Genomic DNA, 22,916 nt, shown 5'->3' with positions numbered 1-22,916 from the left:
AGCTTCAGTCTCAGTCCAGCTCTGAACGGCGCCACGTTTGAGGCCTTGAACGGCTCAGATGCTGCTGGAAATAGACAGATAGCTGTAGAAATGCTAACATCAGGGGGCTGAATGTCTGATCAATGAAGAGGAACAGGCCTTTGAGTTCATCCTGGTTTTCTGAAAATAAAAAAACTGAAGATAAGAGCAGTAAGTGAGAGATAAAAGAATGAAATAACATTATTGTTTCTTTAAATGAGCTGCTGGTGTATCTTCACAGCGTCAACAAGCAGCTCAGTTTCCTCCTCTACTGAGAAGCCAAAAGCGCCGCACTGTTAGAATACGAATGTGCCAAAGTCAGAGCTCACCCGACTCTTAAAGGGAATGATGAGCAAGAGACACTCTGATTGGTTTATTTCACGTTACGCCCAAAATGAAACACACCCATGATTAATTAATAGAATTAGTACATATCATGAATTAGTATGTGTCATAAATATTAAATGCCTATTACTCACTCACCCCAGGTTGCCAGGTATAGAACACAATAGCAAGAAAGCGAGTGAGACTAGATTCGCACCTAATGCACCAGATGCAGCGTTAGATGCTACATAACCTTATAATCTTTAATATTTAACTTGAATGATAAAAAGTAAAAGTAAAATGCCAGTAAATATGGCAATGACAATGCATTTAAAAAAATAGTTAAATAGATTTAAAAAAAAGAGTTTTGTGATTTGTGAGCAGTGTGTATTCCTATTTTCCAGGATATCAGACTTAGCTTTGGCTAACACAGCCAGCAAAGCATCACACTAGATAGCTGGAATAGTTGGAAGAGTTATAAAAAAAAAGTTTACATGAGGTGGATTATTATGTGCAAACAATAAAAGCACAGCAAAATTAACACTTAGCAACACTAACAATAACCTTTTTTATTTTTGAAAAACAGATATTTTTAAAAAGTTGTTAAACACTCTCTCTTTTGCACTCGTTCATGTAGATTCAGCGTCCTCAACCTGGCAACCCACGTGAGCTTTGTGTTTCTGGGGAGGAAGGGGTGGGGCATGCAAAACTTTCTAATGTTTTAAAATTTTATTGCATTAGTCATTTAACACTTGCTGTCATTTAGTATGTATATATCATTTTTTCCATTAAGGATCATGCTATTTTATTATATTATATTATATTATATTTTCTTCACGTGCAAAAGCTTATACAGTAGCTAATCATTCCCAGACACTTTTAAGCTTCCACTGCATTTTTTTGCGCAGTGGCACTTGGCAGCACTTTGCACAAGTGTGCAAATCCCTCGCTGCATGTGGACACCTGAGCTTTACTCAATACTGATCTGCTGTAATGTACTGTGATACATCCTGCAGGGCTGCTAGACTGAGCAGCACAGGAGATGACCGGCTACATTTGTGCTATATTGCCTCTCATTAACCTGAAGGTCTCATTTTATCGTTTCTTTCATTTATTTTAAAATGTCTAGTTGTGTCTCTAGTATGATTAAATGCTATGTGAGCTGTTTTTGTGAAAACACGTGCTCTGGTGATCCGGTATAACACTGCTTTAGTCCTGTGGAGAAGTGGGCAGGGAGAAAAAAAAATAGAATTTAGTCTCTTGCTTATGAATATTCATATATGCAAACATATTGCCTCTGATTGACAACACTTTTTTACACTAATAACAGTCTTTGCAATGTCATATGTTACTTTACAACATGTGTAATAATGCCCTGCTCAGTGCAGTTAAAGCCACTGATCTAGTCTTAGAGTCTCTTAGAGTAAAACCCAAAATCCACCGGAGATCCTATTTAAACCTATGGTTACTTACACATAGGTTACAGAGGTGGGTAGTAGTCCAGGTCCAGAAAGTAAAAAAATCCACCTCGGGGTTTTGTTGGCTGAGCCGCAGCAAAGCCCCACAGGCAGTTGGAATAAAACCACAGGGTGGATATTTACTTTGTGGATCTGGACTACTACCCACCTCTGTAACCTGTGTGTGTAACTATAGGTTTAAATAGGATCTCCAGTGGATTTTGTGTTTTACTAGTTTTGTGATAGTTGTCTCTAGTAGTAAAAACTGTTGCTATATAATTGTAATAAGCTACATGTAGTTATCCAGTGTTCAGCTTCTCATCCTCACAATTTATACAGGTGTGAGTGTTGTTGTTCCCATCCCGTCCCCTGATGTATCACTTTACTTTCTGCTGTCCCATGACTTTTGGCACATCAGTGTGTTTGAGGGCAGGGGGGTTGTGGTCTTTAGCCTTTAACCTTTGACCCACACCAAAGTTAACTGCATATTTTCCATTCTTTACACAGCAGGCAGTGGAAAATCATCTGACTGGATTATTAAAATTGCGCTAAAATTATGGGAGGCTTTTCCTAAGATAACTAGAATTATTACAGCCTTTTTAGGGCAGGAATCTGTAAGATTGGAACCCATTACTTTCTGTGCTGTTCTGGATCTTATCTCTTATTTGTGTTCTTCTGCAAAATGTCATCGGTCTGAAGGTTTCAAGATTATATGAAGGTTATGCTTTTATATATATATTTGCTTGAGTCTTGTTTGTGTGTATTTATATCTTTCTGAGGACTTTCAACATTATTACATTTCGGTACAAAGTTTCGGTAATATTTAAGTTATGTTAACTTAATTATTTTAGTAAGAAATAAAGTTAGGTTTTACAGTGTAGACTGAGGAACCCTGAGTGTTTTGGTAGCTCAGGGCGCTATCAGCTAGCGGTCCATCCCACGTAGCTTGTTTTAACACGGTAAACATACAGAGGCTACAGTCCGATCTACTCACCTCTGACTGACGAAAGAGCTAGCGATGTGCTTAGTGGCTAATGCTAATGCTAATGCTGCTGCACCTAGCCTTTAGTGCTGGAGAAACTTCACTGAAAACTCACCCTTATAACAAGCTCTGTACTTCAGTGGAGTGACTTTACTTCTCCTTAATACCTGACTGATAGAACTCATATATATATATATATATATCATGTTAAATATATATGACATATATAACATGACCTAAACTGATCTGAGGTGCTGAGTGCAGGTAATTAATAATACAGGGGATTTCTTAAATCTCAGCCTAAAGCTACTAATCCCTGCAGATGACTGGACTGGAATTTCCACAGGGCTTCCCTACAGCATGACGTCCCTCCTAAAACCCATTATACCCACTATAATCCACCAGTCCCTCGTGAACACACGCTAACCGGCTACACCTGGAAGCTAAACCCATCGCCTGGGTGAAGCCTGCGTGATGTCACAGCTTTAAGACCCCTGGGATTGGCTGCGTGGACAGAATTTCCCATGATGCTCTGAGGTAATTTGTTGCGCAACAGAAAAGCGACAGATCTCCAGAGAGACAATTACGCTGAAGATCCTGGTTCGGTTTGGGAACAGGAGGCTGCAGACGTGGATTTAGAGTACGAGATAAGACTGAGTAGCTCTGAATAAACTGATATTCCACACACAGAAATACTGTACACACACCAGCTTGTGGTCCTACAATTGTGAACCAAGTTAAATTTACAAGTTAAATTTATAAGTTGAATTTACTCAAAATAATTTAGGAAACCGGTTGCCTTAAAAAAGGTAAGTAATGGGTGATAAAAAAAACTTAAGTTAGTATAACTTAGAACATCAAGTTATTACAACTAAAGGAGAAGTTGATTTATCTTTTTTTATTTTTTGTTAAACTGAATCTGTTCATAACTTTGCACCAGATTCTCCTCCACCAGTCTTACACACTGCTTTTGGATAACTTTATGCTGCTTTACTCCTGGTGCAAAAATTCAAGCAGTTCAGTTTGGTGGTTTGATGGTTTGTGATCATTCATCTTCCTCTTGATTATATTCCAGAGGTTTTCAATTTGATAAAATCAAGGAAACTCATCATTTTTAAGTGATTTCTTATTTTTTATTTCTTTTACAGAGCTGTATATAAGGTCAATTCTCTGATGTATATAGCATTTGGCTATTTCTTGACTTCTCTATCCTACAGATTGCATCTTTCTCTCTCTAATCAGCTGTATCTCTCTCTCTCTCTGTCTGTCTCTCTGCAGCTTTGACGTGGACAATGGCACGTCGTCAGGAAGAAGCCCCCTGGACCCCATGACCAGCCCGAGCTCGGGCCTGATCCTTCAGGCCAACTTCGTCCACAGCCAGAGGAGGGAATCCTTCCTCTACCGCTCGGACAGCGACTATGACCTGTCGCCCAAGTCCATGTCCCGTAACTCCTCCATCGCCAGCGACATGTGAGTACCCACACACTCGCACATTTTCCCATGAGCCTCTTGTGCAGTAGACCGTGTCTGCTAACGGCAGTGTTTATCCGTTTCCCCGTCTCACTCCACACCAAAATGAGGTATTTCCTCTGCGCTTACGTGCTCCCTACGAAGTGCCCTAACTCTGAGGTCCATGAGTTCACAGTCTACACATAATATACAGATACAGATCAAGCATAACATTACGACCACCTACACTAAAATTTTTCAGTGTACTTTTTACAGTGTATCTACAAGAACTACAAAGTGTCCTATGTGATCAGTGGAACTGATAACATAGACGATGGGTACCAAAAAACAAGGGGGTGTTCATAATGTTATGTAATGTAATGGAATTAAGTAACATTAAGCCATAGTAACAGATGCGAAATCCTTATAAACCCATTCTGGACGTATCTGTTTTCATCATTTGTTGAGTACCCATCTTGATTTCTTTTATAACCGAATTCTTTTAACGTTTTATGGCCGTTTTTTTATCAGAAACAGCAGAATAAAGACAGCCTAGAGAGTCTCCGAAGACTGATCTGGGGCCATAAATACAAAAACCTTACTCACTCTGATGTCTTGAATAGTTTCCCATGAAAAGTCATGACTTTTATGCTGGCCTTTGTCCTCGGAGCAGAGATCACTCATCTGGCTTTTCGATTTTTATTGAAAAATTGGAAAAGCATCAACCGAATCTGGTCCAGCTGGTTACGCTGGAGGAAGATGAGCAACACACGGGAATTTCATGGATCAATTGTGTCCCATCGTTTCTACCTGGGAAAATAATATTGTATATTTCGTATACATCAATCAACCAAAACATCGAGTTACCTATATATTCTACACTCCTGAATCTATATGTCTATATTGAATTACATTACACAGTTTTCAACAGTTTTGGACTAAATGAAAGAATTTTGGACAATATTGAACAGGACTGGACAATATTGGATGACAGTGGACAATTTTGGACTATATTATAATATATTGTACAGTACTGTAAAGTTATGGACTATATTGGACATTATTGGAAGAAATTGGGCTATATTGGACACTAGTGGACAGTACTGGACTATATTAAACATCATTGGATATTCTTGGATTATATTAAATGCTATTGAACAGTATTGGGCGGTATTTGAGGGTACTAGACAGTAATAAAAGGTATTGGACAGTATTGAATGGTACTGGATGGTATTGGACGGTGGTAAACAATATTGGACAGTAATAAACAGTATTGGACAGTAATAAATGGTATTAAATGGTACTGGACAGTAATAAACAGTATTGGACAGTAATAAATGGTATTAAACAGTACTGAACAGTCATAAACAATATTGGACAGTAATGAAGAGTGTAAATGTAATAAATGGTACTGGACAGTATTGGATGGTATTGGACAGTTTTGGACAGTAATAAATGGTATTGGACAGCGGTATTGGATGGTACTGGATGGTATTGGACAGTAATAAGCGGTATTGTATGGTGCTGGATGGAATTGAACAGTACTGGAGAGTAATAAACAGTATTGTGAGGTATTGGACAGTTTTGGACAGTAATAAATGGTATTGGACAGTACTGGATGGGACTGGATGCTATTGGACATTAATGGACAGTAGTAAACAGCATTGGACAGTAATAAATGGTATTGGATGGTGCTGGACAGTATTGGACAGTAAAAAATAGTGTTGGACAGTGTTGGACGGTATTAGGCGGTATTGTACAGTAATAAACAGTATTGGACAGTACTGGATGGTACTGGATGGTATTGGACAGTACTGGACAGTAATAAACTATATTGGACAGTAATAAGCGCTACTGGATGGTATTGGACAGTAATAAGCGGTATTGTATGGTGCTGGATGGAATTGAACAGTACTGGAGAGTAATAAACAGTATTGTGAGGTATTGGACAGTAATAAACGGTATTGGACAGTACTGGATGGTACTGGATGGTATTGGACAGTATTGGACAGTAATAAACGGGGTTTGACGGTATTGGACAGTATAATTAGGCGTATGATAGTATGATATTAAGTGGAGATATGGAGACGGTTTACACTGATCTCTCTGCAGCTCTGACTTATAGCTATAGCTCAGAGCCACCACTCCATTAGAATGATTCATGCCATGCTGGATCCTGTGTGTGTATAAGTGTGTATATTGTGTGTATATAAGTGTGTGTGTGTGTATAAGTGTGTATATTGTGTGTATATAAGTGTGTGTGTGTGTAAGTGTGTATATTGTGTGTATATAAGTGTGTGTGTATAAGTGTGTATATTGTGTGTATATAAGTGTTTGTGTGTGTGTTATGTATTCAGTTGTAAGGGCGTGAGTAAGCTGGTGTCTACCCCCCAGCCCAAACAGCCATACATGAACTGACTGTCACATGACTCTCTCTCTCTCTCTCTCTCTCTCTCTCTATCTCTCTCTCTATCTCTCTCTCTCTCTGTTTACATCACACACACTCTAATACACACACACACACACACACACACACACACACACACACTAATACACACGTAAAGTTACACACATGACGCTGGTTGTTGTTTAGCGTGTCCTCAGGGGCTGTTCTCTCGCTCTATACTGCCAGAGACAACTGTCCCGCTGTCCTCTCAGCTTCCAGAGGAATCTTAAGGACAGCAGCAGTTCTACTGATAAACTTTAACCCTTCCACTTCCAGAGTTAAAGAGTAAAGAGGACTTACTATCTAACGTATATAATAATTTTATAGCATAAGAACAATTATTAGTAGTATCAATAATAGTCAGAATTCATTATCTGTATTTGTGTATAGGTTATATTAATGAAAGTTAGATTTGTCTCCTTTTTAATAACAGAATAAATGCATGATATAATGTTTATATAGCCCGTTGGACTAAAATATCTCCACTTATACGAATGTGTTTACTTTTATTTTTTTATTTTTTTTAAGGTGCCCCATCTCCTCCATCATGAAACAAACAATATAAGATTTAAAGAAGAAATAAAATAATTCTGAATAAAAGGATATGCAGACAGACTATAATATAAAGCAATAAAACAAAGAGATAAATAATTAGAAAAATAAAATGTAAACACAATTAAGGACTAAACACTTTAATCATAAAAAAAGGTTAATGATGTAACAAAAATAATAATAATAATAATAATAATAATAATAATAATAATAATAATAATAATAATAATAATAATAATAATAATAAGTTAAACCAAACAAAAGTAAAACCAGCAATAAAATAAATAAAAGGATGAAATGAATAAAATAAATTAAATAAAAAGGCTAAAAAGATAAAACATAAAATGAGATAAATAAAAATGTAAAAAATATATAAGTTTTAAAGTTTCCTGAGTTTCAGGCTGAATAATATTAGCTTACAAACAAAAAATAAATAAAACAAAAATACATTAATGCAAAAAACATCTATCAAAAAATATTTAACGGCATGTATGAATAAGGTTTCACAGACACAAATGATATAATATCACCCCTAGTATTGAGCTAATCTTTGATTAGTAAATTAGATCATACATTTATACAGTGTGTTCAAATGTTCTTATAACATACAAAAAATGCATAGAAAATTCTCTGTAATTCCTCTGTAAATATCTCATATCCTGCAATAAAGAGCTGAAACTGTATCCAGGCTGAGCGTCTGGGAGCGTAGTGCTGAGTATTCACTTCTGCAGCGTAGTGTCGCAGTAACATTACTCCTGCTTCCTGCCTCATATAGAGAATTTTTAGCCAGTATATTAGTGAGGAAAAGAAAGCTAGATTTCACTCTATTGTCTGTAGTTATTAATAAAAACGTCGTTATTCTGCTTTTAACAGCAGCTGGACAGACATCTGAGCTTCAACATTTACTTTAAAGCTTAATAATATGACTTTTAAGGGAATTATACTGATGTTTATTCAAATTTATTATAAAATAGTATATTACAGCAAAGTATTATAGTATTATAAGTGTATGTCGAAAAAAAAAATATATCAACGAAATTGTATGCAGTAAAATGGTGCGAGATTCTCAAAAAGCGGTAGGAATAGGGATTGCTGCAGAACATGATGCTCCCTCCACCATGCTTAACAGTACAGCTACATTGTTCCTAATTAGCTGAATTCCTTACTTTTACTGCAACTTCCTTTATACTTCTGATACACCTGTAGGCAAACAAATTAGTCTTTTTATGATTTGATTGTAAAACATTACATAACATTAGTTATTATATATAAAGTTCTAATATACTGACTTTGTAATGCAATGTATGTCGCTGTAAGTACTAATGAATTATTATACAAAGCTTATGACAATCTATATATGGTACATTATAATGTACACTATATATATATATATATATATATATATATATATATATATATATATATATATATATATATATATATATATATATATATAAATGAATTTATCTGCAATGTAGCTGTACTGTTAAGCATGGTGGTGGGAGCATTGTACACTGCAGCAATTTCTATTTCAGGATTAATAGGTACAAGTGTTACCATAATACTGATGGGGTCATTATTAAAAACAAACAGCTTGGTCTTGCTAGTCAAGCCTAATGATTATTTAGCAATATAGTTTAATATTTTTTTTTATTTTTACTCTTTAAAGTCGAAATAAATTCATATTCAAACACCTTATATGTCATATATCCTATACATCCTTAATCAACGTATACAGTACAGGTTCCCATATCCTCTCAGATATATCGGTTTTTACCATTATTAACGTATGGTAATCTTTCTAAATAAAGCATTACTGTGGAAACCGCGGCTGTGTGAAATATGAGCGTGCTACACTGAGTGTAATATAATACAGAGTGTTTACGGTAAGAGTACTCAGCTGTACGTCCTGTATGTTCACAACAAGGTCGACTCTGCTCCAGTTTACTGCGGCTTCAGTTTACCCAGCCAACCGTTAGACGACCGTTAACCGACCGTTAGACGACCGTTAACCAACTGTTAACCGACCGTTAGCCGACCATTAGCCAAACGACGTGAAGTGGTGTGTTGACAGAATATACTGTACAAAGTGTCTATCACCTGTGCATACAGGTAAACACCGATCAAGCATAATATTATGACCATCGCCGAGTGGATTAGATACAGCAGTGCTGCTGGAGTTCTTAAACATCCAAGTGTCCTGTGAGCGGCGTCCTGTGGGCAGGTTCTTGTGGGCAGTGTTCTGTGGGAACACCTTGAGAGCAGCATCCTGTGGGCAGCATCCTGTGGGTGGCATCCTGTGGGCAGCGTCCATGTGGGCATCGTCCTGTTCTACTGGTAACACAGTGTGAGCAATGTCTTATGGGCAACATTCTGTGGCCAGTGTCCTGTCTGAAGCTTCCTGTTGGCAGTGTCCTGTGGGTAGCATTCTGTCTAAAGCTTCCTGTGGCCAACATTGTGTGGGTAACACCCTGTGTGCAATGTCCTGTGGGCAGCATCTTGTAGCCAGTGTCCTGTCTAAAGCTTCCTGTGGCCAACATTGTGTGGGTAACACCCTGTGTGCAATGTCCTGTGGGCAGCATCTTGTAGCCAGTGTCCTGTCTAAAGCTTCCTGTTGGTAGCGTCCTGTGGCCTGATCCACAATTATACATGGAACTAAAAAGTGTCCTACAATTCCAAATATGGTCAGCGGGTGTTAAAACAGGAACACGATGGTCATAATTTTATGCTTGATCGGTTTTAAACAGAGAAAAAACTGATTGGAAGAGAAAATGATGCAGTTTAATTAAAGGTTAATACATTTTTTTTACATAGTTTTACACCTAATTTTTATTTTTAAAAACTGTTTTTAAACTGGAATTTAGCCCCAGAGAGTCAGAATAATGCAAAATGTCACACTGACTGTGTGTGTGTGTGTATATACTGTACGAAGTGCCTTTCACCTGTGTGTATGTATATATGTATATGTGTATGTGTGTGTGGGTGTACAGTATGTGTATATGTGTTTTTTTAGTGTTTAAAAGTGAGTCTGACTGTGTGACTGTGACACTGAACTGTGTGTGTGTGTGTGTCCTTATTGATAGGAATAACCACCTGCAGAGGCCGGGCCTGGTCTCTCGGCGCTCTGAGCCCGTTATTAGCGGAAAGTAAGTCCGAGCTGGTTCTGGTTCTAGAGCTGGTTCTGGTTCTAGAGCTGGTTCTGGTTCTGGTTCTGGTTCTAGCTCGCTCCACCATTAGCAGTAGCTCCGCTACAGGAATGCTCTTGCTTGATTTGCATCGGCTTGCTTCACTTATTTCGACATCGAGCATCATGGTCTCTCACATGCATCGAGAACCCCCCGCACCGCCCCAACCCTCACCTCACCTGACCCGAAACCCCGCCCCCCTCACCTGACCCCGCCCTCAAGACCTCCCACCCTCACCTGATAATGCACAGAATGGCTACGGACCCGGCCTGGCTCATTCACGCTGCCGCGAGACCGTCTCAAACTGTTCTGCCATCACGTAGCATCGTAACGCTTGATGATCCCAGGCCTTAAGACCGTGATGAAATGGGCGGGGCTTGTTGAGGGGGCGGGAGGCGGGACGTGAGGGAGATGGCATGGATCGGCGTGTGATTTGTGTGATTTGGGCTCAAGCCTGGGATTCTCTTGCTCATGGCATGAAAGTTTGTACGATTTTTGTATTTATTTAATTTTGTTGAGTTGATTTGACTTTTAATTTGGCGTTTTTTCATGCGAATGTGTATGCGTGTGCATATGCGTGTGTGCCTCAGTATTCATCTCTGCATTAATCTTCGCATTGCATGTAGCACCCCGGCTGTAGTGTTAGAGAATTCCACATAAACCCCATCCCAATAATCACCAATAATACTGTGTCTGAGAATAGTTAATGCTGTTACACTTATTGCATAATCGCCCTATATGACCATATGATACGATATATACTGTACATATTATATTATTAAGTACAGCTCTGGAAAAAAATGAAGAGACCACTTCAGCTTCTGAATCAGTTTCTCTGATTTTGTTATTTATAGGTTTATGTTTGAGTAAAATGAACATTGTTGTTTTATTCTATAAACTACAGACAACATTTCTCCCAAATTCCAAATAGAAATATTGTTATTTAGAGCATTTATTTACAGAAAATGAGAAATGACTGAAATAGTTCAGAAATCAATATTTGGTGGAACAATCCTGGTGTTTAATCACAGTTTTTTTTCATGCATCTTGGCATCATGTTCTCCTCCACCAGTCTTACACACTGCTTTTGCATAACTTTATGCTGCTTTACTCCTGGTGCAAACATTCAAGCAGTTCAGTTTGGTGGTTTGATGGCTTGTGATCATCCATCTTCCTCTTGATTATATTCCAGAGGTAAAATCATAGAAACTCATCAAAGTAAGTGCTCACTTATAATTTTTTTTCCAGAGCTGTATATATAAATATATAGCATATTTTTAGTTTGTCTTCTTATGTATTCTTATTGGCAGCCTAGATAATAAAAGATAGTAGATTAAAATAAACCATTGAATGAGAAGGCATATCCAAACCTTTGACTTATAGTGTTTTAATAATTTTTATATGTAATTCTCACAATTAGTTCCAATAGTCTTCTTAGGAATACTGAATGTAATGAACTAGCAGTGACCCCTTCTCCACCAGTAGATGGAGCCATGAAACCCAGTAAATCAGATGCAGTACAGTGTGAATGAGGAGCGGCACCGTGCCCGTCCTCACTACTGTTACTCTATACTGTTACTCTATACTGTACTCCAGCCTACTGTTAAAACTGTGCGGATGTGCAGCACCTCAGGGCTGTGATGGATGATGCTGCAGCTGAGCGTGAGGTCCTGCTCAGTCCTGCAGGTCCAGAGTGTCCCGGCTGAAATTCGGCACCGGCCCATGCATAATGCATCCTCCCCGCGGGACAGCGGCGCACGCTCATCATTTAATCCCAGCAGATAAGCTCCTCCCCCTCAGGAGCTGCAGGAATTCACACGCCTGAACCTGCAGGAGCTGCTGGAGCCTCAAAGCTTGTTATAAGAGTCATTTACTTCAATATTTTGTCTTTTAATATATTTAAAAGCATCAGTTGTACCCAGGACCCACGTTTTCTCATAGTCATTAAGTTGTGTTTGGTTTGTGTAGAATTTCTTCTTGACAAATAGTCTTCAAAAACACATTTATACATACAGGGGTTGGAGAATGAAACTGAAACACCTGGTTTTAGACCACAATAATTGATTGTGGTGACGGACAGTTCTGGTGGAAACAGGAGAGTTGAGGTGCACATTGAATTCTGTGTGATTTGATCAGCCGTGGTTTTATGATTTTTGGATACAATCCGGGTTAGCACCCGAACATCCCTTTCAGACAGCTTCCTCTTACAGCATCCACAGTTAATCCTGTTGGATGTGGTTGGTTCTTCTTGGTGGTATGCTGACATTACCCTGGATACCGTGGCTCTTGATGCATCACAAAGACTTGCTGTCTTGGTCACAGATGCTCCAGCAAGACGTGCACCAACAATTTGTCCTCTTTTGAACACTGGTATGTCTCCCATAATGTTGTGTGCATTGTAGTATTTAGAGCAGAACTGTGCTCTTACCCTGCTAATTGAACCTTCACACTCTGCTCTTACTGGTGCAATAATGTGCAATTAATGAAGATTGAACACCAGGCTGCTCCAATTTAGCCATGAAACCTAAAATCCCACACTAAAATGATGACAGGTGTTTCAGTGTCAGTGTCCAACCCCTGTACATATAGTGCAAAGTGAATTAAAAAGCATTTTTTTAATGAACAACAGAGGAACAACTACTAACAACTACATGTATATCTGTCTCTTTGTCCACCCTGAAAACCACAGCAGCCCCAGTAAATGATAAATAGGGCAGAACTGTAATAAATGGAGAACCTGCCGTACTTTAGAAAGCTTAACTTTCTGCTCTCTGGAAGAACGTCAGCAGCATCATGTCTCCTCCCGCGGGCCGTGAACACACACTCACACACACACACACACTCTCACACACACACTCACACACACACTCTTACACACACACAGTGCGAAAGCAAGGTAAAGTTCACCCAGAGTTCACACACTGCAGGATGCTCTAACCTGGCCTACTTTCTATCAGTTCTGTTAAAGTGCAGGTTCTGTACAGCACATTTTATTTGAAGTGCTGCTTCAACATGAAGACGTAACAAATAAAAAACATGGACATTTACTGTATTTACTGTTCATTATTTATTATTATTTTTTTTTACAATTGAAAATGTTAACGTTAAAAAATTTTTTACTCTACTACCACCACTAGGTGAAAGTATTATGTAGAGCAAAATTTAGTGTTCTGGTGGTCTAGACAATCCAACATGTGATGTCCACATATGTGGACGCCAGGTCTTAGGAGATTAAAATTAAAATTCTTCCTTAATTAACCCCGTTACCGTAATGGTTCGCCCTCAGTTGGTGCTGATTGGTGCTGGTTGAAGCTTGGGCTGTTCAGATATGATGAAGCCAGTGCTGGCCTTGAGCTAAGTTTAGCGTAGTTTATTTGCGACGCATTCCTCCGCCACGGCGTTCTGGACGAGTGTGTGATACACTGCACGCTCCTCCTGGTGACGACCTTTTCCCTCAGCTGCTGAGTGAACCAGTCACACACACACACTCATACACACACACACACACTCGTGTGGAGTCAGACACACTCGGCTAGATCAGGCTGTAGGACGCGTAGCGTGAGCTGTGAGTGCAGACGTGGGCCATGCGCGTGGTTAGCCGCTTCTTCAGCGAGCCCTGTGACCGGCGGAGAGGGTAGGATCAGTCCGGTTGGTTCCGGGTCGTCCAGAGACCCGCTGCTTCTGCTAAACCCCGCAATATACCCCCTCAACCACCCTGCCACCGCCACCCTGCACCAGCTCCCCCTCTGCCTACACTAACAACAGCTCAGCTGCTGACCAGCCTCTCACACGCTGCACTAGTGGCGCTGGTGCCCGCTGCCGGTGCCCGCTGCCGGTGCCCGCTGCCGGTGCCCACTGCCGGTGCCCGCTGCTGATGCCCACCTTCGCCTACATTTGGGCTTCACTCACAGCATGACCTCCAGTGCATGCTTCCTGACCTGAGTCCTTCTTCACAAACGTGTGACGAGATTTATGAAAGCTATTATTTGTTTATTATTTGTTTTAAATGTTATGAATGTTGGAAATATCCTGTCGATACGATACGTATCACGATACAGTAGTTACAAATCCATATATTGTGTGATACTATATTGTGATGCAATTGAGCTCATGTATTCTGCTTTTTAACAAACAAAAAAATAATTTTAGGAAAATAACAGTCAAAGGTTTAAAAAAAACAATTATTTCCTTTATTTTTCACATTTGAGCTCTTCAGGTACAGTCAATAACCGGAAATGGTCACTCACATCTCTGTTATGTACATATGTATATACATATATATATATATATAAATATATATAAACATTTGGGATTTAAGATGATTTTTATTTATTTCATGTTTACAATAAATTAATACATAAAGAAAATCACTCAAATTTGCTCTAGTCACACAGCTCTAAATGATTTATCTGCTTGAGTCCATTGCTCTTTAAAGAGCTGTAAATGTGTTAGAGTGTTATTATACAATATTATTTTAATATCAGTGGCAAAAAACGATATTTAACTGACAATAATACCATATATCACAGTTTTTTCCTGGGAGAGAATACCGTTTAAATAGAATAGTGATGCTGACTAAGGTGCTGCAGATGTGGGCGAGGTGGAGGTGGAGATGGAGATGGTAGGGGAGGAGTTGAGGGTGGAGGTGAGGTGGAGGTGAAGATAGTGAGGGAGGTGGTGAGGAGGGTGGTGTAGGGGGTGTAGGTGGTGAGGAATGGAGGGGCAGAAGGCAGCAGGAATACGTTGTTCTTTACAGAGCTGTTAGAAGATGGATTTAGCGCTGACCTTTCCCAGTGTAAACCTGTCCCTCACGAGCCGACGCTGGGAACGCTCTGAGCTGTGCCAGGACTGCGGGCATCTACTGCAACATGTTCAGAGGAGCCCTGATAGAGCACACGCCAGGGCACACGCCAGGGAACAGGCCAGGGAACACGCCAGCCACTGCACTTGGCACTTGGCAATTTTTGATAGCAATACCAAGCACACTATCACAGGACATGATACCAAAATATTACAGTGACAAAAACACCTTAGCAGAGTCTTAACACCAATTGCAGGGTTATAAACGAGTTAGAATTGCTGCATTATTTGGTTAATCACTATTATAAACTGGTATTTTAGTCCAATTTTAGCATTATTTTACGTTTTAAGCACAGGGATCTGTAGGCTGGCTTAACAGAACTGACGGTTAGTGTTCTCCTCCAAGCGTGTTGAACTGTACAGATGTTCAGTTCAGAGTTTAGAAAGATGCTAAGTCACTTCTCGTGTCCTGAAGGAAGCTTTGCTAGCTTTTATTCCCCCGACACTGTTTGGGATCCAGTGCATCATGAGAAATTATGGGGAATTGCTTAATTCACAGAAATAATTTGTGAAAATTCGGTAAAACATAGTAAAATACGCTATATATCAAATGTATGTTTGTGCACACAGCTTCTAAAGAATGAATGCATTTGTTTAAATGCCATAAGTTGCTAATAGTTTATTTAGAGTGCTAAGTATTGCCAATAGAATAGGACTAGGATAGGAATACCATGGTGTTCCAATGAACCAAAGAACTGTCCACAAACCAGTGTTCTCTGGAATGATGGAGCTCCATCCAATACCTTCGGATGGGATAAATCATGGAGTTGGGGATGATTTGGGATGGTTGAAAGCTATCAAATCCTCACAGCAAAGTTTCTACTGCCAAATCTAGTATCTAGTAGATGTTGGAAAGTAGATATTTAAACGTATTGAACCAAAAGCAAAATAAACCCATGTTTTCATTCATCATTGTCCTCTGGAATGATGGACTACAAAATCTAGTATCTAGTAGATATTAAACAGTAGATATTCAAACGTATTCAACCAAAAGCGAAATAAACCCATGTTTTCACAATGAATTTGGTTTCATCAATGAATAAGCAGGTGTCCCAATACTTTTGATCATATAGCGTATGTTAAAAGCACACATTATTGATAAGTATTGAGGTATTGAGAGTATCACTGATGACAGTATTGATGGCTTTGATCTCCAGCAGCTTCAATGCTACATATTTGCAGATCAATGCCTTTGTCCATAAATCAATCGATGGCTCCGCCTCCTACTGCATCCTACTGTACTAGACAGCATCACCAGCATTAAACAGCATTAAACAGCATTAACGTCCTGATCTGCCTGATTACCATGCCCCCCCCTCCCCCCCGCATCGCTGACCCTTGTCCCACAGACAAACCATATCCCGACCGTGACCCCGCCCCCTCCGGAGAAGCAACACGTACCTGAGGTTTCTTCTCTCCTGGTGTTATTCTAATATTTATGGTGGGAGTTCTCCTGATGTCCCGCTGAGATATGGTTCTTTTGTGTGGACAAACTGCATGCCACATTTCAGACATTTACTGGAGCATCTCGGAAGATTATACGAATATCATCGAAAGTGACTTTATTTCAGTAATATTCAGTTTAAAATGTGAAACTCAAGTGTTTATTTATTTTATTGTTGATGATTATGTTGATGAAAATCAGTAACTCAGAAAATTAGAATATTATTTAAGACCAATTGATACTTTTGGCAGTGTGAGCAGTGTTCCAAGTCCTGCTGGAAAATGAAATCCGCATCTCCATAAAAGTCATCATTTGAAGTGCTTTGTTTTATTATCAAGTCTAAAATCAGTGCAGATTTCATTTTCCAGCAGGACTTGGCACACTGCCCACTCTGCTAAAGGTACCAATTGGCCTTATATAATTTTGTGATGTTCTGAGACACTAATTATTTATATTTTTTTACTCTGGAATGATGGAGCTCCATCCAATATTTTCGAATGAGATAATTTGGGGAGTTGGTTAGGGATGATTTGGGATGGTTGAGTGCAATCAAATCCTCACAGCAATGTTTCTACTCCAAAGTCTAGTATTTAGTAGATGTTGGACAGTAGATATAAACCCATGTTTTTGTTCATCATCGTTTTCTGGAATGATGGAGCTCCGTCCAAATCTTACAGCACTTCATGCTTCTTCCCTCTGCCGACACATTTTATGGAGATGCGGATTTTATTTTCCAGCAGGACTTGGCAAACTGCCCACACTGCTAAAAAGTAACAGTTGGTCTTATATAATATTTTTTTTTTTTTTATTGGCTGTAACACATAATATATGAGCTTTACATTTTAAACTGAATTACTGAAATAAAGTAACTTTTCAATGATATTCTAATTATTTGAGATGCGATAGAAGAATTATAGCATTATAGCATTATAGTGCATTGAAGTACATGTGAGGAGCATCGTTAGCCTCCTCACATTGTAGCGTAGCAGAGCTGGAATTGTTCCGGTTCACCGAACTGCTGATTCACTGCATGTGTCCACTCTCTTCCAGTCATGGGGACGACCTGATCGTCACTCCGTTCGCCCAGGTTAGTGCCGCCGCTGCTTCAGTCCTGTTTTAAAGTTCATATTTATCAACTATAACCATGGACCATGTTGAGATGTAATTAATGTTGTAATTTCCTCCTCAATTTCCTTTTCTCCGTTTCTAATTGTTTCCCTCTTTTTTCCTTTAATATTTTAGGTACTGGCCAGTTTAAGAACAGTAAGGAACAACTTTGCAGCGTTAACCAACTTACAGCAGGACAGAACCTCAAATAAGTGAGTATTTACTGTATTTACAGTACTGTACTCAGATACTGACAGGTGACAAATTAAAAGGAAATATGTGTACAGCTCTGGAAAACAAATAAGAAACTTGATTTTACCAAATTAAAAGCCTCTGGAATATAATCAAGAGGAAGATGGATGATCACAATCCATCAAACCACCAAACTGAACTGCTTGTATTTTTTGCACCAGGAGTAAAGCAGCATAAAGTTATCCAAAAGCAGTGTGTTAGACTGGTGGAGGAGGACATGATGCCAATTTTTTTTTTTTTTCAATAATTTTTTCCAGAGATGTATATACAATATATATATATATATAATATAAATAATATATTCTGTCATGCCAAATGTCATGTCAAAGGAACTAGCATTGTGTTCCATGACTTTTGCCATGTCCCATGGAAGCTAAAGAACTCTGCACTCACCTGTAGGATATGTGGGCGGGGCCTCGCATATTGAATGTGGTTGTAATTTCTGCTGCTGTAGCCAGACACCGCCTTTCACCATCATTACAACCATTACCACTAGTGATACGTTGGAAAGAATATACTAGTTTTGCTTTAAAAAATAAAACTCAAAACTTAATTTTATAAAATGATTTATATTACTTAGTGATTTGCAAACAGCTTTATGATGGAATAGTAGTTTTGTCGGTGATTCCTAAAAGCCTGTTAATCACAAAATTGGTTAATCTAATTTTAATTTATTATTAATCATACACTGTATAAAAAAACCTTAATATTGTGATATTGTGTTAATTTTGCAGACGGTCCCCAATGTGTAACCAACCAACTCTCACTAAAGCCTCCTTCACAGGTGAGATCTGTTCTGCTTTAATATCAATACTGTTTATGATGTTAATTGTGTGTATAAGGTGAGATACTCTTGCATTATTTTCAATATTTTTATTTTTTCTGAAAGATAAGGATGCTATCTTTAAGATGTCAGTTTATCTGAAAAACTGAGTTGTGAAAGACCTGTAAAAATGTTGTAATTGTCTGACACCCTGCTGCCGGAAATGTATTTTATTTTATATGTATTTTCTTTCATAAATTGTATTGGACTGAGGCATTTTGTGAAAATTACTTTAATTATTTATTTATTCATTTTTTTATTCTATTTAGATTCTAATAGTTTTGGAACACTTGCTTAATCATTGTCTTCTGAAATTAAGGGTATTAATAGGGTTTATACTGCTTTTGTTGGAGTAACTGTCTCTGCTGTCCAGGGAAAACTTTTTACCCCATCCCAGTATCCAAAATCAATCCAGAGAACACAGTAGCTCTAAACACCCAAAGACTCACCCTCAAATTACATTTACTAAAATCACTGCTTCATTTCTCCACATGGTGGCGCTATAATCAAATAAATAGGGTTAATAAACATAAAGTGAAGGATATTGGTTGTTAAATTAATTGAAACTGAAACACCAGTAAATTTGATATATTTACCTGGTATTTTATCCTCTTCAGTAACACAGAGGACATAAAGTATCCTGGTATCATGATACGTTTTTATTATGATATTATCGTATTGTGATAATATTGTATCATGATAGTATCGATACTGTATCATATTGATTTCATATCGAGATAATATTGCATTGTGAAAATATCATATAATGATTATATCGTATCATGATAGTATTGTATCATTAAAATATCATATCATGATGATAATATCGTATCATGATAATATCGTATCATGATAATATTGTATCATGATAATATCGTATCATGATAATATCGTATCATGATAATATCGTATCATGATAATATCGTATCAGGATAATATTGTATTGTGAGATGCCCTGAGATTCCTGTAACCCCGCCCCCTCCTCCTTATGCCGGCTCCTGTATTTATCCGGCTGAAACACGGCGCAGTTCTCACACCCCCTCCACCCCCCCCCCCCCCCCCACCTTCATTACGGCTCAGCATTTCTCATCGGCACCTGCCGATACTCATTGACTGGTTTTATTATGGTGTGCTGCCGTATATAGCACCTGCTAAAAATAGCCCGGTCCTCTGCCCCCTCGCTTCCTAACCGGTCCCGGTTGCCTGGCAACCCGGCGTCGGTAACGGCGGCTGGAGCGGCCGTCTGGTGAGATGCGGCGACGGCGCGGGGGAGGGGCTAGACTCCGGAGAGTGACGTCACGGCCTCTCAGCCTCTCCTATCAGGAGACGGAGGAGAGGGTATCAGTGTCAGGGCCTTTATATACTGTGTGTTTAATCTGGAGGAGAGAATATAAAATATAATATTTTATCAGATTATAGTAAAATTGGTTATAGTGATGGTGGATATTGGCAGTGCTTACTCAATAAATACTGAACATCTGACCTGGTGACACATTTCATTACAGAGAGAGTAACCCTGTCTTCATAAACATAAACCAGAATTTGTTTTATATTTTAGATTCTTCAATAAGCAAGATTTTGGTTTGATTTTGGCTGGATTTTCTCAGTCAGCTTTATGAAATAGAGTCACCTGGAATTCAGGCTTTCAGTTAACAGCTGTGCTGAACTCATCAAGAGTTAATTGAAAGTAAATTAAATACCTCAAAAACTTTAAAAGCATCTTCAAGTGCAGTAGCAAAAAAATAAAAATAAAAAATAAAATGCTATGATGATGAAACTGGCACTCATCAGGGCCACCCTAAGAAAGGAAGAATACAATTTCCCTCTTTTATACCCAAGATAAGATCTCCTAAAAGCTTCTTCACAGAGTATTTTGATTTGTTTAACACAGTTTTTAAGTTACTACATGATTTTTTATATGTGCTCCTTTATAGTCTGATAGGTCACTTCACTATTTTTTTATTACGTAGGAAAAATGGTACCACTTTAAAATAAGACTACCTTCATAAAGGACTTATAAATGGTTTATAAATTAGATTATAGAGTACTTATTATTGATTAGGTTGTAAATGCCTTAAAAAACATTGATAAGCAGTTAAAACACATCAATTAAAAAGGCAGCAGTGGCAACTTAGTCATTAAATTTATGGTAAATAGTTAAACATACTTTACTTTGACAGGTTTAATGCTGATTGATGGAAAAACACAAAGTAAAATCAGTATCTAGAAAGATTAAAAAAGATCCAAAAAGAGTGTGGAATCATTATTTTGCTAATTTTCATGTTGCCATTTCTATTTATGTGTTGTATATTAATTGTCTGCTTATTAATGTGTTTTAAAGTATTTGCAACCTAATTAATAACCATTAATAAACTCATTTATAAACCATTCATAAACCATTTATAAAGGTAGTCTTATTTAAAAGTGTTACCGGACAAAATATATATCTACCTATTTAATATCTGTCCAGTTATTGCCTGTTTAAGGGTTAACTGGACTTTTGCTATGAAAGCAGCCTCAATTCTTCTAGATGATGACGCTGCTCCAGTTCCAGTAGCTCCGGTTCCAGGTTCTCTTGCCGGTCCGGTCCGGAGTTTACGTGTAGCCGGGCCCTGCGCTCAGCCGGGCAGCCTCTGAGGGGCCGGCCTCTGGTGGCGCACTAAACACGAGAAGAATGCCATTGACGTCAGAGGAGATGTTGTCAGCAAGGACAGCGGACCCCTGCTCTTCAAGCCTCCCCTCAGCCATTGATTGCACACTGCCCCTTTTTTTGGGGGTGATGCGGTGGGGGAGGGGTGTGTGTGTGTGTGTGTGTGAGTGTGTGTGTTGGGGGGGGTGTGTATATAGAAGGAAAAGGAGGGAAAGTGACACAGACAGAATGTGTCGAATGTCTTAGAACATTTCTTTTTGTCTTATTCCTGGTAAACCAATCCCTCCCATACACACACACACACACACACAGACACAGACATGACCAGATTCACACACTGTCAGTGTGTGTGTGTGCGTCAAAAGGTTGCCGCGAAACAATAGCGGCGTTGCCGTAGCGGTCACGCACGTATGCACAGCCCAACTGCCGAATGATTTACTCTCGTATTTTAACACAATACCGCAGAGCTGCACTCACATCAGCTGCTGCTGCACTGACCCGTGCGGCCAAAAGTCATGGGACTCCCCTTCTAATTAAACAATGCATGCATTTATTTTACTGCTTTAATTTGCACCAATTGCTGCTGACACACTTGCACAAATACACACAAACAGTTTAAGGCTAACACTTTCTGTGGATTATTGCCATCGAGACTGTAAACATACTTACAACACATTAAAATGCATTAATAACAGCATTATAAACATAGAGCATTAGAACATTTGCCACATTACGGCCCGATGTTATCACATTACACCTGGAGCTGCCATATTGCAGGCCGATGCTGCCAGATTATGTCCCGATGCTGCCACATTACGGCCCGATGCTGCCACGTTATGGCCCCATGCTGCCACATTACGGCCCCATGCTGCCACATTAAGGCCCGATGCTGCCACATTATGGCCCGATGCTGCCACATTAAGGCCCCATGCTGCCACATTATGGCCCGATGCTGCCACATTAAGGCCCCATGCTGCCACATTATGGCCCGATGCTGCCACATTAAGGCCCCATGCTGCCACATTACGGCCCGATGCTGCCACATTACGGCCCGATGCTGCCACGTTATGGCCCCATGCTGCCACATTACGGCCCGATGCTGCCACATTAAGGCCCGATGCTGCCACATTATGGCCCGATGCTGCCACATTAAGGCCCCATGCTGCCACATTATGGCCCGATGCTGCCACATTAAGGCCCCATGCTGCCACATTATGGCCCGATGCTGCCACATTAAGGCCCCATGCTGCCACATTATGGCCCCATGCTGCCACATTACGGCCCGATGCTGCCACATTATGGCCCGATGCTGCCACATTATGGCCCCATGCTGCCACATTATGGCCCGATGCTGCCACATTAAGGCC

At 39.3% G+C, this 22,916-nt stretch overlaps 1 protein-coding gene across 9 annotated transcripts in view; it reads left to right on the top strand.

Annotated features, from left to right (window-relative positions):
• The window catches only part of LOC103036368 (cAMP-specific 3',5'-cyclic phosphodiesterase 4D), a 216,136-nt gene that overhangs the window by 161,149 nt on the left and 32,071 nt on the right, over positions 1-22,916 (top strand). For 5 of the 9 annotated variants that reach the window (XM_022680780.2, XM_022680784.2, XM_022680785.2 and 2 more), the window contains 5 exons: positions 4,060-4,251; positions 10,312-10,374; positions 17,768-17,804; positions 17,960-18,036; positions 18,811-18,860. In XM_022680780.2, the coding sequence (XP_022536501.2) occupies positions 4,060-4,251; positions 10,312-10,374; positions 17,768-17,804; positions 17,960-18,036; positions 18,811-18,860 (419 nt within the window). Of the gene's footprint in view, positions 1-4,059; positions 4,252-10,311; positions 10,375-12,802; positions 14,048-17,767; positions 17,805-17,959; positions 18,037-18,810; positions 18,861-22,916 lie in introns of those variants that run through there. The other 4 variants (XM_022680783.2, XM_022680787.2, XM_022680788.2 and 1 more) reach the window with 2 other exon arrangements.

Source organism: Astyanax mexicanus, chromosome 20, assembly GCF_023375975.1.
Source record: "Astyanax mexicanus isolate ESR-SI-001 chromosome 20, AstMex3_surface, whole genome shotgun sequence".
In the NCBI taxonomy this organism is placed as follows: domain Eukaryota; kingdom Metazoa; phylum Chordata; class Actinopteri; order Characiformes; family Acestrorhamphidae; genus Astyanax; species Astyanax mexicanus.
The sequence above is the reverse complement of the archived record's forward strand: the minus strand, read 5'-3'. Positions and strand labels throughout refer to the sequence as shown.